This window comes from Cryptotermes secundus, unplaced genomic scaffold, assembly GCF_002891405.2.
Source record: "Cryptotermes secundus unplaced genomic scaffold, Csec_1.0 scaffold582, whole genome shotgun sequence".
Lineage (NCBI taxonomy): Eukaryota > Metazoa > Arthropoda > Insecta > Blattodea > Kalotermitidae > Cryptotermes > Cryptotermes secundus.
This window is the reverse complement of record NW_019724752.1, coordinates 639,678-656,564: the sequence shown is the minus strand read 5'-3', so window position 1 is coordinate 656,564 and position 16,887 is coordinate 639,678. Positions and strand designations below refer to the sequence as shown.

Genomic DNA, 16,887 nt, shown 5'->3' with positions numbered 1-16,887 from the left:
TTATAATAATAAAATTGCTGTTTTACACGTCTTTTGTACACACAGTGATATTCAGGATTTCTGCCCCCTCACACAGTGAGAACAGCTGGTATTATCCAGTAAAATGCCCATTTAAGGATTCTAAGGTGGATGTGAACACTACACTGAGGAAGATCCTAAATGGAGGAACATCAAATGGAAATACCCCTGTATATTGTTTCTCAAGTTTTTAGCACCTTCTGTACTGGTATGTGTGCTAGAAATGTATCAAAATTTTTTCTTATAATAGATTATCCATTCAATGTTGCAGCAGTGGAGTTGGACGAGGCCCTCCGGTGTCACCAGCAGTAAGCAATCGACAGTCGCCGTTCCCTCGCAACGTGCCAAGCCGCTCGACATTCCACAGCGGTCAGAATCGTCAGCGTAACCATACGCCATCATATGGCCAGACCACACCCATGCAGTCACAGGACACATCAGCTATTAGCCACTCAGGACGCACCTCATCCTTTTTCTCAAAACTGTCGTCCAGATTCTCCAAGCGGTGAGTATGAAATGTGTCCTGTGTAGTGACTTGCATTCATGGCAAAATGCAAGGTAACAACAATTTGATTAAATTGGTTTTAATCGTTTTATTTTAATGTTGTGCCCATTTAGTTAATGTTTTATTTATAGTTTTCAGGTTCCTTCTTGGTTAAATCTTAAAAATACCTAATAGTCATTGATGTAATAGGGAATAAATGACATAATTTGACACCAGTTTCACTTTTAGCATGACTTCAAAGATTCCGGTTTGCTGTGTGACAATCACCTGTCCCATTGGTGACAGTAATGATATGCTGTGAAAATCTCTGAGGGTATGTCATCACATCTTAAATAGGGAACCTTACTGAAAATAGTCCTATGTGCTAAAATCTCTGGTATGGAGATTTTGGTTCCCATGGTATGTTGGAAACAAACTAGTAAAGAGTTCTATCTTCTGGGATATGACACCATGTAGGCTGTTGAAAATCAATCAGCGTTTTGGACAAACATGTTACTGCCATCTTCAGCATCAAAGAGTAAGCTGTGCTTGCTTGTATTATTCTGGGACCTTACAGATGGAGGCAACAGGTTCAGCCCAAAACATTAATTCTCAGACTGTATGGCATTATATCCCTGAACACAACTCTTCATAATCAGTTGTGTACAAACTTCGAAATCTAGTAACTGTATAACAGTGACAATGACACATCCTCAGAGATATCTTAGGCTGTCTGGAATTCATTAAATTTACATCGGATAAGCATGTTACAAATGCAGCCGTTGCTGCAGCTGGCTGCGACCAGTGGAAATGCTGGTTGCATAGTTACATGGCCGATATGATCACATTTAATATGGCTAGTGTTGCTGCAGGAACATTCATTTTGCATGAAATGTATATTTTTTAATATTATCATGTGATGTAAGTAATATGGATAATTTTTATCATGGATGTGGAATTAGTGTTTTCCTGGGGAAAAATACTTGTCGCCCCAGCAAGACATATGGGACAAACTAGTTTTTGGAAATTGGGTGACATGATTGTCTGTTCCATCACCTGACTGGCTGAAATTGAACGTGGATGCTGATGCTGTCAGGTGACAGGCCAGAGATGTTACAATGTTACATTATGCCATTGTGAAGTCTGGCATCGTTAAAGTAATGACATTTTTCCGCTATAAATGTTAAAGCTTTGATCTTATCACATGGTAGTCAAAATTTAAAAGGCTATGGCAGATCCATAATGTAGACATAGCCCAGCTGCAAATGGTTAAACTTCAGAAAATTTCAGTGGAAAATTATGAATTATCATTAGCAGCAGTACATAACTTTTCACAAAGTCCAGTCAAGTTCTTTGTATTCCCATGTGTAGAATGCATTGCGGCAGGGATGCACAATGTAATGCTTTAGATTTATTTTGCTTTAATCATTAAAATTCAGGCTATTAAATTACAAAAAAAAAGTTTCTGGTGGTTTTATTTTGTTTTGAAATCAGTTTTAATTTGAATTTATAAAACTTTAGCCCTTGAGCAGAGACCATAGTGAAAGCTGTTGTTTTTGTGTCAATTTCGTTACTTTCTGTTATGTGACATCAGTGTAATGAGTTCCCGCTAACCATCTGGTTACATTGTGCATCCCTCAAATGTGTACTGATTATTGTTATGATTCAAATTGTGATGGGGAACAAGGTGTTTCTGTTCGACATCTTTTCCTGCTGCAACAGTTTTATGTATGGCTGATGATCATGATTTTTATTCCAAAATAAATGATGTTCAATTCTTCATGCCCACAGAATGATGAACAAGAGAATCTACTGTTGATGGCAGCGATTGACAGTTTACTCGGGGCTATAAGTTGGTAGGATGATGGGTTACATGCTTTCACTACATGGTCACTGCTTAAGGACATAAGATGTACATTGATCATTATAAATTATTTATAAAAGTATGTTTTGTATGAACGCATAAAGTTGGAAAGAATCATCAAAGCACTTAAGTATGTAATTTCGGTCGTGGTGAAACATTACCTATTGGAGAGACATTAAGCTGTCATTTCATTGCGCTTAAAATAATAACAGTATAATTCTGAGCATGTTAACACATTCACTGCAGGGTGTTCACATTGCGCCTGACTATAGAATTCATGAATTTAAAGTCTTTAAAACGTTAATTACAAAGGTTAAGTCTTCCTGGATGTGATGCCATGTAGTTTGGTTTGATAGGTTCTTTCAAAACATTGGTACCTGTCTACCAGACTGTACAGTGTCATCATATGTCATGATGGAGCACTCCGGTTTCATATTCAGGAGGTCGCAGGACCTGAGCTCAGCCCAGAGACTTGATTGAGGTTTTTGGTTGTTTACCTCGGTTCTTGCAGGCAAATGATGGGATAGTAACTAATGCAGATCAGGCCACAACCACTAGTTTTCATTTCTTTTCCAGTTTGTTGCTCATTGATCATCTTGTCGTTCATTTCCATTTAGTCTTAAGCTGTGGAGGAGCATTGCTAAAACAAAAATAAATAAAAAAATCACAGTGTGGCATCCCAGAAGGGTGTAATTGTAATGTTCGCTACCCTGCAACCCTCCTCATTCTGCACAAAATTTGATTTGAAGTAAGTGTTTGAAATTCCGTGCCACACTTCTTTAGAGTGTGGTCTCTGATATGACATGGCCAAGTCATACCTTGTCCAGGGGACCTGCGCATACTTTTAAGCCTCCCCAGCATTGCAAAATCATGTCCACATAAACTGTGGTTGATGCAGTGAATGTGTTAATATTTCCAATAAGGTGTTCATATTCTCTGTATTGAATTTATAGATACTAAACTGATTTAATTGGCACATAAGATAACAGAAGAGTTTATATGTAATAAGGTTTGAGGAGAACACACAGTGTAATAGAGGGCTGTGTTATTCATACACGGAATTTCATAGTTACGATGTGTGCAATTTTGCTGTCTCTTTTCCAGAAAGGAAGTATATAAGTATTATGTGGTTGGTAGTAAGATTGAAGTTGTCCAGGATGTAGGTGGGTAGCAACATTTTGGAGTAACCTGGTGTCTCCGTGTCCACATCCAAAATGTAGGCAACTGTGATGAAGCATTGATGTCTCTCTGCCGTACTACATGACAACACATCACATCTGAGTAGACTGGCCATTGGAACATCAAATCTCATATTGATTTCGTACTGAATGGGTTGTCATTGTGGTAATACTCTTGATAGGTATTCAAGAGGTGCTCAGTTTTAGTCTTGGCCAAGGCCCTTGCATCCTGACCGATGTTTCTCGTGGTTTTCCTTGGTCCATTCAGGCAGATGCCAAGATAATGCCGTGATTAAACCATGACTTCTTCCTTCTGAGTCCTCTCCATTCCGTCATTCATCTTACCGTTTGGCACTATATAGTCTAGCTACTGACAGCTTTAAGAAATAACCCCCCAAAAGAATTATTTTTGTAGACCTTTGTTGTGCTGTGTGTTCATCCCCTTCTCACCTGATTAACATATAATTGTCTTCTAAGATTTTTATCCTTAAGTAACGGTATCTGACAGGTCAAAAAATATTATTTTGCTAGGATGCAGTGTGGTGTTGTAGCTGTTTAAGTGTCATGTTTAGCGGACCATCATTTTCTGATGACAAATGCAGATGGTGAATGTGCTGCAGAATTGCCCATTTAGCTAATGCTACACTTACAGGCAGTTTTCTCTGCTTCTCATTCTTAGGACCTAAAGTTAGGAGGCTGCTCGGATGATGATTCTTGGATGGAAGCAAACTGCGTGTGCTCAAAGCAGAACTGATGGCCTGGGTTCTCTCGGCTTGCTTGGGAAAGATAACAACTAATCAACTACCAAAGCTGCCTGATCCCCTTACATGTTATAAGGAAGAGAATAGAGAATAATTTGGTGACTTGCTGTCTTGGCAGTGGCAGTAAGGTGGAAATGTTGATTTCATTTCTGATTGTAAAAGTTTCTGTGTCTGTTGATAAACATCTGTTGCCTTATGATCATTAATCACTTTTATAAACCCCATTGAAAATCACCTTGGAAATTGTTGTGGTTCAGTGTCATTATTGAATGTGGAGCATAAAATCTTTTGAGAAAACATTTTATATGAACCCAAAGTATAACAGAAACTTTGTCCAAATAGTTATTCTTGAAAGGTATGGAAAGACTGTTACCCACATCTAATGATATGCATGAAGTGGTGCTGCTATCTAGAGGTATGCTAGTAATTTTTCATCAGAGGCAGACACAGCGATGCTTCCTTGAAGCATACCTTCCACTGCCATCTTCTGCTGTTTTTGGAACTATTGGCAACGCTGATGGATGCCTGCTAACATGCATAACAGAATACCAAGCATTAGCTTTTATGCATAAAGCTGTTAACTGAAGTTCTCCTAGACATTTGTATTGTCTTTTGCATTCAGAATTATTTTCTCTCTCTCTCTTCATTATTTCATCTGCTAGCATTTGACAGGTTGCAGAATAGAGATGTTTTGCTTAATTAGAGGATTAGTATGACTATTTTCAGTTTGCTGCTTATCAAGGATACAAAGTCACCTTACTTGACTTGAACTGGGATTTCCCAATTTATATAATGACTAGCCTGTTGGCTTGATGACCAAGGACTTGGTGTTTAATTCCCTGCAGGTGGAAAAGGTTTCTTTCTTTTTTCAGAGCATTCAGATCAGCTCTTGAATCCCACCCAGCCTCCTGTCCGATGGGTACCAGGTTCTCTTTCCCCTCGAGAAAAAGCACCTGGGACATTAATCTGATAGTTCACATACATGCATTTTGAGACCTAAGAATGCATGGAGCTGTACCTCTTTCGCCATGTCTTCATGGTGTATGGCCTAATTAAGCACAGAAACATGTTTACATTTTTAATTATGCAGGATGTTAGGCCTATATAGTCTGTTCTGATGCATAATTTGGTCCAAGCTGGGTTAATCTTTAAATTTATGCTAATCTCATATAGAGACATACTAATTAAGATTGGTTTTTGGTAAGTCCTTATAGAAGAAGGGGTTTGCTTGTTGTCAGATTTGTGTGTGACAGAACACTGTAATCTGCCTAGTGGTTGAGGTGAAGCTTATCTTCTCTATGAACCAGGGTACATCGTACCTTGTGTGGAGAGCCCAATGGAGGAAAAGTCGTGTGTGAGTATGTTTGAATTTCTCATACATATGGATGCTGGAAGTACATTGAAAATAGAATCTTGTGACTTTCCAATGATAACATAATGTTCTATGTCACTGACTGATGACGCACGCTTGTTCCCTGAGAGATGGAGTATAATGGTGAATGACTGAGATCTGTAACATGTACTCGAGGTACTTATATCAGAAATGAAGTCACATGCCACTTTATTAACCATTGCAGCCTTTTATCATACATGGGCAGGAATAGCAGTTTATGTTAGCAAATTTACATTTGCCTCTGCAAAAGTACCCCCTCTGGCAGTGTAAGTATTGTGTCACAGGTCATGTAACACTTTTTGATGGTGGATTTACAGTGGATTTTACAAAAATATATATTTTGCCTTTGTATTTGTGTGTATTCAAGTGACTTTACAGTACTTGGAATGTAGTAAGCACAGGAAATATTTTAAAAACATGAAGGTATTTTTTATTGAATAGAACATACAGTTGTGTTCTGGTATTTGTTATAATTTAAAACTTGCTGTAGTAGAATGTTACTTTAAAGTCTTATGAACTGGTAAAATTGAACACATGAATCAGAAATAAGTGGTACACACATATGTAGCAAGGATCTTCATGTATATACTCTTCACGCCATTCCAAAATATTTCATCAGCACAAGCATCGATAAATTCACCAACATTGCTCACTGACAGTTTTCTTCTGTGAGAAAATTACAACAGTTGTTATTGTCATATATGAAGTATATAAATATGCTTGTTGTGTATTTTAAAGTGCCATATTATTTTATTCAGGAGCTGAGACAACTCGTGCAGTATCACAATAACTATGGGCTGGATGGCTGAAGAATGAGGGTTCAATTCCCAATAGGGGCAAGATATTTTTCTCTTCTCTGCAACATGCAGCATTGCTCCTAGGCCCTCCCAGGCTCCTTTCCATTGTGTTCCAGGGAGTAAAGTGGCCAGGGTATGAAGCTGACCACTCACCCCTATCTAGTGCAGAGGTTAAGGATGTTTGAAGTCATGCATCTGCTCTCCAATATGACTCAACTTTACCTTGTGTTAAATTGATAACACAGATGATTTGCTGATGTAGGTTAGAGAAATTTTTTCATGCAGAAGGATATAAATAAAAGCAGTAGTAAAGGACACTCTTGGCTGTCAGCATGTGTGGGGAACGGTATCCGCAGGCTGAATGAGAAAATCTGTAACAGAAGCCAAGTGCACAGTAAACGGGGGGGGGTGTTTAGCTCGTGTGTGTGGGTTTTCCTAGGTGATGTAGCAGATTGATTGGAAACAGCTTTCATATATAGTGTAATACAATCACAAATTTGACTAGCCTGTACTGTGATCACATCAGTGTGGGGGAGAACAAACAGTGTTACTAATGTTTGGCTGGTGAGGGGTAGACTTACCATATTGCAGGTGCACGAAAAGTTTTGCCAGTTGCGTGATAATTCTAGATGCTTGTATGTCCGGTAAACAGGTGTTTCTGTGTAAGAGCTGAGGTTTTCATGGCAGTGACTATGAAGATGCTGTCTCTGGGATGTGGCACTGCGTAGATCTACACAGCACCACATCCCAGAGGACTACATTCTTCAAGAGTTTACTGTAGATTCTAAAGGCTTCTGACAATGGCGTAATACTCAGAATTACAATTTTTTTTTGTCCACCGTCCAGTATTCTATAAACTAGAAGACAGAACGTTTCAGAAATAAAAATCTGTTTCCATCCTCGGGAGGGGCGAAGACACCTCACTCCAGTGATTGAGGTTAGCTCTTTCTAAGGGACCCAACTGAATAGGTGTCTTCCCCACCTCCCCTGAGATTGGATCCAGTTTCCGAAACGTTGTGTTTTATAATTTCTAGAATACCACATGATGGGCAAAATTAAAAAACCCAGTAATTCTGAGGAGTTTACCGTGTTTGTTAAAAGTGGCAGCTCTTTATATTAACAAAATATCTTGCCACTGTGAGAATGGTGAAAACTTTACCATCTATGTTCTACTGATTGTTCATCTGTGCCAGTGAAGTTTATGTTGTAATGGTCATTACATAAAAAATGTTGACATTTTCAGAATTTTGCTTTATGGCCCCGCAGTAAGCAGCAACTTCTTTTATATTCATGAGTATCCTTGTTGTATAGAAGGTACTATGCAGATCTGATTGTCCTGTAATTGTGTAGGAACATTGGTTAAATTTTGAGACTGATTGTTATTATGACTATTGTTATCATATTATTACTAATTTTGTTCAGTGTCCATTTTGAAAAGACCATGTAGTGAAAGAGCTGTTTTCAGATTCGTTCTTGTACATTCTGTGGGTAAAGACTGAAGGTGTCCAGCATACAGTTAATGAGAGTAGGGTAAACAGTGAAACTGTTGCACAGTACAACTGCTGTGAGTGGGTGGATGATGACATAGTATGCATCGCATGTCGGCTGGTTTCCCCACAGTGGTTGTACTGTATGTTTATAGTAAGCTTTGGTACTGGCAGCTGTGCCTTCAACAAGCAATTCTTGTATGATTGTATGTGTGTGCGTGGTATGATTGTATGTGTGTGCGTGATGATTTTCCAAAGGTTTGTGACGACGATTCATTCATTATACCAGTATTACGATGGACACTGCCCATTTTTCGTGTTCATTTGATCTCTGAGTTTTGTGAATTGGATGGATTTCTATCATTGGATGTAAGGAGGAAATGGATTCTACACAGTTGGGTCACTTAGAGTTTGTGCAGTGATCAACAGCACATCATTCTGAGAGACACAGCTGACTACAACCCTTTCCCCCTATTTATACCCGAAGACGGAATTGGATCCAGTTTCAAAACGTGAATATCAAATTACTGTAGAAGGTGGACAGTGTTCGACTTTATATTTGTATAAGTATACGCATAGCTTCTCGTTTGTTGCGCAAGATCAGCTGAAGCTGCTTGGTGAGCTCGTTTTTTATTTTGTGTAAATGGTGAAATTAAAGATTGAGTTACTGTTTTTGTTAGAAGTTTCTGAACATGAACCTCTCAGCATTGCAGTTAAGGTGCCTTCTGGAAGAATTACAATACTTTGAGTAATGTGTTGTTACTTTTATATCTTTCTTTGTTTCAGTTGCCTCTGCTACAGTTTTTTTATTGTCGGAATTATTTTGATATTTATATTCTTATGTATTTGGTGACTAGAGATGGGCTTTGGACTGGTAATTAGATTTATTGGATTCTCATAAATTGTAACCACAAATAATTATAACAGTCCTTCTAATTCACGCACTCTCCAATTCCCTATAGCACATACTCATTTTTCACAGCTCGTCTTCACTTGTGGTTGCCTGGTAACAGATTCCAACAATGCCCTCTTCTGCTCACATCATTACTGGCTGGTCACTGTCTTGGACCTATTCATGCTCTGTATATAGCCTGGGGACAGACCAAATAGAAAACACCATTTCCAACAGTTCTCTACTGTGTCATCATGCGTTTGTTGCCACAGAAACGTGTTTATTCACTGTACCCTAGCAACAGCCATCTCTTCTGGCCCCAATGTTCTGGTCTTTCAGCTGCTATGTCACAATGTCATATAAACATCACTGCTTTTCTAAACAGTTCTGGCAGTGATTTGTTACATTTAGTGTTACTGCATTTCATGTATCATTCTCAACAGAGTGGAACTTTTCAGGAACGGGATCTGTTTCTGTCCTCAGAGGAAAATGTTAGGAGTTTTCTATTCAATTTATATTAGAGCTAATCACAATCACTGGTAGCAGTAAGTTCCTTAAGTGGTGAAATGCTGACTTACATTAAAGTGGTGATTGATATGACTCTTGGTTGGCATGCCAACTGTTGTAAGATGTATTGTTTCCTCCACCCAGTCTCTAAAGGGAATTATTGGGATAGATAACTTTCTGAATTGTGGCACAAACTCTAATGCTTATTTCTGAAAACTTGTTTATTAAAGCCATTGTGTCAGTGAAGTTGATATGTCTGCAGTTCTGCTCACCACAGGTCTGTGGAATGTGTACTGCATGTATTTCAATACTTTTGGAAGAACATAATGTGTGAAGAAAATTTTGATACACTCGTAGGAAATCATTTTTTTTTAATTATGTGAGATTTGATGTTTTTTAAAATACTGTCATGTAATCAAGTGACTACAGACTGAGTTTGGATTGGTAATCAGATTTATTGGACAATTTAACGCACAGCTTATGCCTACACTCTACAAATCGCTGTCACACACAGACTAGTGTTCTCAGTCACAGTCTTCGCTGTGCTGCTTGATAGTGGCTTCTAACAGTGAATGTTCCTCTGCTTCCGGGCTCATGTCCTCGCAGGCTGGTGGCCATCTCACATCAAACTCCTCTTCTAACTCCCATATCAGGTCTCTTCTAATGGCAGCTGGCCCTTCTTATATAGCCTGGGGTCAGACCAAATAGAAAACACCACTTCCACCAGTTCTCTTGTTGCATGCTCACACTGTTTAGCAATGACTCTGGTACTGATGCGTGCTTACACAGTGGTTGCCTGCAAAGGTTGTTTCGCCTGGACCCACAAATCCTGCTTTGAGCAAACATGCCACAATATTATAAACTTACTGTTTACATACTTAGCACATAAATTGATGGTGATTAATGCAAAAGAATTTTGAATTTTACAATCCTACCACCTTAAAGAGTTACTCTTTAAGACCTGAAGAGAGTTTTGATGTGTGTGAGTAATAATTACTTGTGCATGCGCAGACGTCGTAACCGTTCCGTTTTTACAAACCCGATTTTTTTATGAAGGCACCATCATCTGGGATGTGACACCAGCATTTGAGTAGAATGTATTGCCTCCATGTGCAGGACTGAACAATAAGCCAAACGAGTAGCCAGTAAGAAGCAGAGTTCTGTCTTGCTTGCTTGCCCGACTTCCTACTCTTTGATCATGAAGAGGGAGGTGTTAACACTCACTGAAACATGAGTGAATCAGTGGGCTGTGCAGTGTTGCATCAAGAAGATAGTACCTTCATAGTCCCTGCTGTGAGCATCTTGGATAACTCTGTTTCTATTATCACTGTATCCTGTGACTCTGCTCTTTGGATCATTCACCTTATTGGTGCAGTAATGCTCACTGACTTCTAAATTTATTTGTGTTTATTTGAAGTAACTCATTGGAGACAGACTGAGCAAGCAGATTCATACTTATATTCGGAAAGTCAGGGTACTTCTGCAGTTTCCCTCCGTATCTTCAGATACATGCCAGGATAGCACCTTACAACAGGCCATGGCCACTCTGTTGCTGATCATCCAGCCCTGCAGTGCATTATGGTCAGCTGTTAATAGCATCATTAAATAAACCATGAATATAGAAGTAAATAATTTGAATTGAGTTACATATGAGACGTTATGGTTGGCTTTTGTACCTGAGTAGTCCGTGGCTCTTATCTGCATTTGTGGTTTTCTTCTGTGACATATCATCTTAATGTATAGCAGTTTATTGCAATGTTGAGAGGGTTGCAGATTATAATTGATGGAAGAAAAAGTGCATGGAATGGCAGATTTTAAATTCCATGAGCTGTTTAACATAATACATTAATGAAATGTGTACTTGTTATGTTTCAGTGTCTGTCATGAATGCAACAGTTTAATTATAGTCAAATTATGGTCATGATGACAGGGTTCCTAAGAAAGATTTTAAAATATCAGCGGAAAGGAAAAAAATTTGGGAAGACCTCTGAAGTGATGGAAGAATTCTGGCTTGTGTTGTCTGTAACATGTGTTAATAGGCCTAATACTGGAAAGGATGGTGCTCATAAGGATGAAATTGTGGTGTATCCCTGCTGTTGGAAATGCTTCCAGAGCTTGAAACAAAAGTTACACTTGGCCTTATAGTCACTAGCATAAACTAGATAGTGTTTTTAGACCTGGCTCTTCTCAGCAGACTTTCATGTGAGTTTGGTTGAGTCCACTAACTGAGATTATGATTGTAGGGTGAGAGTGGACTTTGACAGGATTATAGTTAGTGTCTCTCTCTCTCTCTCTGACCCTTCCACAATGCAGGTGCAACACTACCTTTGCGTGTCTTGCCAGTCTTCTCACCACTTCTTGTTACTTGCATCCCAGAGGCCAGGTCTGGAGACACTTCCCATATTTTATTATCCTGCTGGGAGAAGTGCTTTACTGCTTCACTCAGTTCTTTGCTGTGGAGAGTAAACTCTGCAGTAGTATTATATTGAAACAAAGACTAGGCACAAGTTTATTATTATTACTATTAAATAAAAATGTTCAATTCTGTTCAGATTTTGCTTTGTTGTTGTAGTTATTAACGTCTGTATGTTGTAAATACTTAATCTTGGATATTAGTTGATTGATTTAACAGCATTGAATTTAATTTGTGTCTAAATTATTTAATGTGGTGTGTTTTATTCTTTTAATTTATATAATACACAAATGCAAAATATGAAATTCTAAACTTGTATAATGTATTTGAGTGAATGGCTCTGTGTGTGTGTGTGCGCGCAAATGAAGCATGTTTGTGAATGAGAATTGGTAGATGAGTAATGGAATGTCTTACTCTCACTTTAATGTAACATGAAATTGCATATTTTCTCAGTGCCAAAAAGATCGTCACTGATGGTTTTTTTCTACTGATTGAATTATTTAAAATTCAAAGTGTGATTGTCAAAAAAATAATAAAGTCATATAAATGCCAATGATTGATATATGTATATTTCATTTGTTTAGTTGCTAAAACATGATTTTCACTTCATAAAGAAAGTAAGCATGCTCCCAGTTGCCAGTGGCTCATGAAGAGGATGTTGCATGAAGTCTAAGTTGGCCTGTTGCTGCATCCACTGTGAGATGCTAGCTAAAGTGTTTCAAATGTTACACCCTCAAACACCATTTTTTCTGCCTTTTATTTTACCAAGCCTGTGAATTTGTTTTTATATACATTTAAAGAACTTACGAACTTTGCAAGTTGAAATAATTCCTTTGTTAAAGGGCACTGTGTCAGAGGATGTGCTGCTGTATAGTCCAGTTGGAGCTCATGTATGTTTCCGAGGAACATACTGCCTCCATCTTCAAGGCTGAGGAGTAAGCCAAACATACAACCAACAAGCAAGAAACAAAGCTGACTCTTCAACCCTGAAGATTGAGGCAATATGTTCCTCTGAAACTGTGATGGATTTTAGATGGTGTCACCCCAAGAGATGCCACCCTCATGAGTACCTAAGATTTAACACTTTTGTTAACATTTGAAACCATTGAGTTCTGTCAGGAATGTGCTTGTCTTGTTTTGTTCTATTTGGTGTTGGTATTTTAAAATTGCCAATTGGTATCACATTACAGATTTCAGTTTAAGTCACTTTACTGAGCATGTTGGCTCAAGCATTGACACTTCCAACTTAATCTTGGCCAGGACACCAACTGTCCTGAGGTTTTTGTGGTTTTCCTCTGCCACTTCAGTTAGGCCATGATGACTTCCTTCTTTGTCTTTTCCAATTTATTATTTGCTGATCATCCTGTCACGCAGTGCTGTGTAGTCTGAGCTACTGACAGTGTTGTTAAATAAGCCATAAATAAATGTTGATCTTCCATTTCACAGGTAGCATATATGAGTATGCCCTCAGTCTTATAATATTGTATAATATTATTCATGTTTTCTGTGGTGTATACTGTGTATTGCATCCACGTCATATTTTAAACTTGATACTGTATAATAATATATTTGAGCATTCTGTTGCATTGATGTATGACTCACTCACTCACCTACCTACCTCAGTCTTTAATGCAGCTCCGTTCTCAGTCTCTTTAATTTAAAATAACGTTAAAATCACAATGAACTGCTACATGTTTAAACCTTGGCCATCTTTAGGCAAGTGTTCACTTTTTGAAACCATCGCACTACTAGATCTTAAGTCAGTATATTTCCATTCTCTTGCATGACCGTTGTTCACACTAAAGTACGTTTGTCTGAGAATAAAACTCCCTCCAGTCTGCATTATTTTCCTTTTGCAGCATGCATGTTAGTGCTCCTTCGTATGTACCCACTAGTTGGCCCTGTGTCCTTGTATCTTTGATGCAGCTTAAAACTTTTCACAATCTCTCTTTAATTTAATGTAACAAGGGACATATGCCCAACTAGTGAGAACACATATGCAAAGGGGGCACAAATGTGGACTCTGCAAAAGGAAAATAATGCAGACTGGAGAGAGTCTTATTCTCAGACAAATATATTTTTGTGTGAACGATGATGTGCGACATTGTGGAAAAATGTATTGACTTACTGACTAGTGCAGTGCGATGGTTTCAGAAAGTGAACAGATTCCTGGAGGTGGCCAAGTAAGGCTGAAACATATAGCAATTGATGTGATTTTCCAGCATGAAAGATAAAGCTTCAACATGATGGTATTTTTGGATGTGATGAAAGTTCATTATTTAATGACACTGTCAGTATCGAGACTACAATGACTGATGATGGGGTGATTTGTGACTGGAGCAGATGGTGGAATGAGAATTGGCAGGGGAGACAGAAGTACTCAGGGAAGACTTGCCTCCATTCCATGCCATCTACTGCAAATCACACATTACTTGGCCTGTGTTCAAACTTGATGGGACACTGGCAACTGTCCGCCTGAGTTTTTCAAAGCAAACTGTTGCTGTGTTTATCTTCAAAATGTTGGTATCTATCCACCAAACTACACAGTGTCACATCCCACCACAAGAACCTCAGGTTTCATGCAGATAACTTGTTGGCAGTTCTAAAATGCAGTTCTGCAAAGCTGTGCATTGTTTCCCCCCTGTGTGTGTTATGTCTGCAGTTCAGCCTGGCACTCATATTTTATCTATTATTTAGATTTGCTTTCTTTTAAATTTCAGACCCATGGACCCGGTTCCTAAACATGTAGTTAGGTATGTTAGCCACTTCATGTATTTTTTCTTATAGAATTAGTATGTTTGTTTAGTTTCAGTTCAGTTTATTTATGCATGTTTATAGAATTTCTTGAAATGTGAGGAGATTGTTTATATGTTGGCTTATCAGCATCAATTTCCATGCTATGTATGATTTGAAGCATTCATGGTGATGGTATACTACAAAGTCTTCTCAGACATTCAGCCGTGTCAGTGTGGAGTTGGTGTTCAGTGCTTCAGAGACTGTGCCTGTTTCTATCAGCAGGGGTGAAGTGATGGGTTCTGTGTTTGGTGCAAGGTGTACAGTTAACAGCTGCCACAGCACATACTGCCAAAGGAACCCTGGGCAATGTCAGAATGTCAGTGGGATGGGACATCAACGTTAGGCTCCACCCATTGTTTCAGCTGCTGTACATGCTGGTGCGCTTGTCAGCTGACTTGTATAAATACAAGTGTGCACATGAAACCTTGGTGGTGGGGACAGGTGGTCTCTGAAATGGCAGACACTATCTACACATCAGCACAACTACTGAGAAAGGTTTCGTGCAATTTGCAGGGTGTAACGTAGTCTGAAAACTGCAAAAGAATATTCTGAAGTGGCACTGGTTGTCAAGTACTGAATGTAATTCATAACAGCTGTGCTCTTTCAACAGATCAATATCTGGCATGGATTTCTTGTGAACAAAGTTTCTGCTGTAGTTAATGAATTTCCTTAAATTAGTGAGACATCCATATTTTTTGGTTTTTGTGTTGTCTCACAGATTTGGAAGTGGAGGAAATTGGCATTATGTTCTTCTGAGATGTGACACCGTATGCTTTTATAAATGGGTACCAGCAGTTTCAGAGGATCCTACTGCCACTGTCTTCATTGTAAATTTGAAAAGTTGTTGCATGTCTGTGAAATTGCATGGTGTCACTTCCCAGAAGACTGAACTCTTTCGATACTTGACTCCATGAATAGCTCAGGTCTCATGTAAGGAAATTAGTTTGCTGCTTGGTGAAAATCATTTTAAGTTTTACTGTGTATGCTTTTTATTAGTAGCACTTCTGTTTCAGAATTGGCATAACTTCTAATTGTATATTCTGCTCTTCTGGGGGGGGGTTACCGACATTTCAGAGGAGCGTGACAGCTCATTTGTAGGACAAAGGTGAGATGCATTGGAAAGGTAGCACTTCTGCATAACCTTCAGCCGAACGCATTTGCTCAGCTCACCCTGATGATGGATGCATTATGTTCCTGTGAAATATTCGTGCCACTGACCAGACTATATGGCATCATAATTCAGAAGATCAAAATATGCATCTGCACTGCTATAAAAACCAGAAAAATTATATCTGAATATACAGTCTCTGGTATATACATTATAACATCTGTCATAAATGTGTATTTTTCATGCTGTGATCATATTACTTGTACATTAAAGTTAAAATCATTCAGAAGCATGAAGTTTTTGTTGTACTATTGCCCAATTTTTTATTGTCTTTGAAGGGAGGATCTTTCATTCTTCATTTGTGTGTGTTGCATAACTGATGAAGGAATTTGTAATTTATTGTTACAGCAACACAGCAAATGATGACCAGGTAAAACCACGATCCCTTAGATTTACATGGAGCATGAAGACTACTTCATCCCGAGATCCAAATGAAATTATGGCTGAAATTAGAAAGGTAATTTGTATTCTGTAGCGTAACTTATTTCATTGCCCTTCTTGACAAGTAGATATTTTGCAAAATGATGTCTGTTTTGTATAGTTACCAGTAATCTAAATTTTACTCTTCATTTGATGAAATTAACAATAACAAAGATCTACAGTCAACCTGGGTATGACACCATGTAGTTCAGTAGGTGGATACCCAGGAGACAAGCAGAAATGTTACTGTAGTCTTGCTCACATTGCTCCAGGCTGAGTGTGAAAGACAAGAAAGACTGCAGCGATCGCACGTGAGGGAAAGGTTGTTCCCTAGCCGAATAACCTCCCTGTATTTCCTCATTACAATATAGTAAATTCCCGTTTATTTGGCATATATTGTTAATGTGTTTGCCAGTTGCTGGCATGGTTGCATGGGGCACAGCTCTTATGGAAACCCAATACAGTGTCAGAACAATACATTTTCACCTGGGAGTCTTCGAAGGCAACAGAATGGATTGATACATACACTTGTAACATGAACACAAATTTGAGTAGCCTCATCTCTAACTGCACCTACGTGATGGGCAGTGCGACTAGTGGTAGGTGAACATAATGCCTGTTGCAATGTCGTTTTGGAAGTGAGGTAAAGGTAAGCTAAAGCTGTCCCTATAATAGTTCTAGACAGTTGGTTCGCTGATGGCATGAGGTC

The 16,887-nt window shown here is 38.6% G+C and overlaps 1 protein-coding gene across 12 annotated transcripts in view; it reads left to right on the top strand.

Moving 5' to 3' along the window:
- The window catches only part of LOC111862903 (serine/threonine-protein kinase MARK2), a 290,458-nt gene that overhangs the window by 266,111 nt on the left and 7,460 nt on the right, over positions 1–16,887 (top strand). For 10 of the 12 annotated variants that reach the window (XM_023848731.2, XM_023848720.2, XM_023848725.2 and 7 more), the window contains 3 exons: positions 290–523; positions 14,515–14,547; positions 16,107–16,215. In XM_023848731.2, coding sequence (XP_023704499.1) covers positions 290–523; positions 14,515–14,547; positions 16,107–16,215 — 376 coding nt within the window. Of the gene's footprint in view, positions 1–289; positions 524–4,223; positions 7,457–14,514; positions 14,548–16,106; positions 16,216–16,887 lie in introns of those variants that run through there. The other 2 variants (XM_023848722.2, XM_023848728.2) reach the window with 2 other exon arrangements.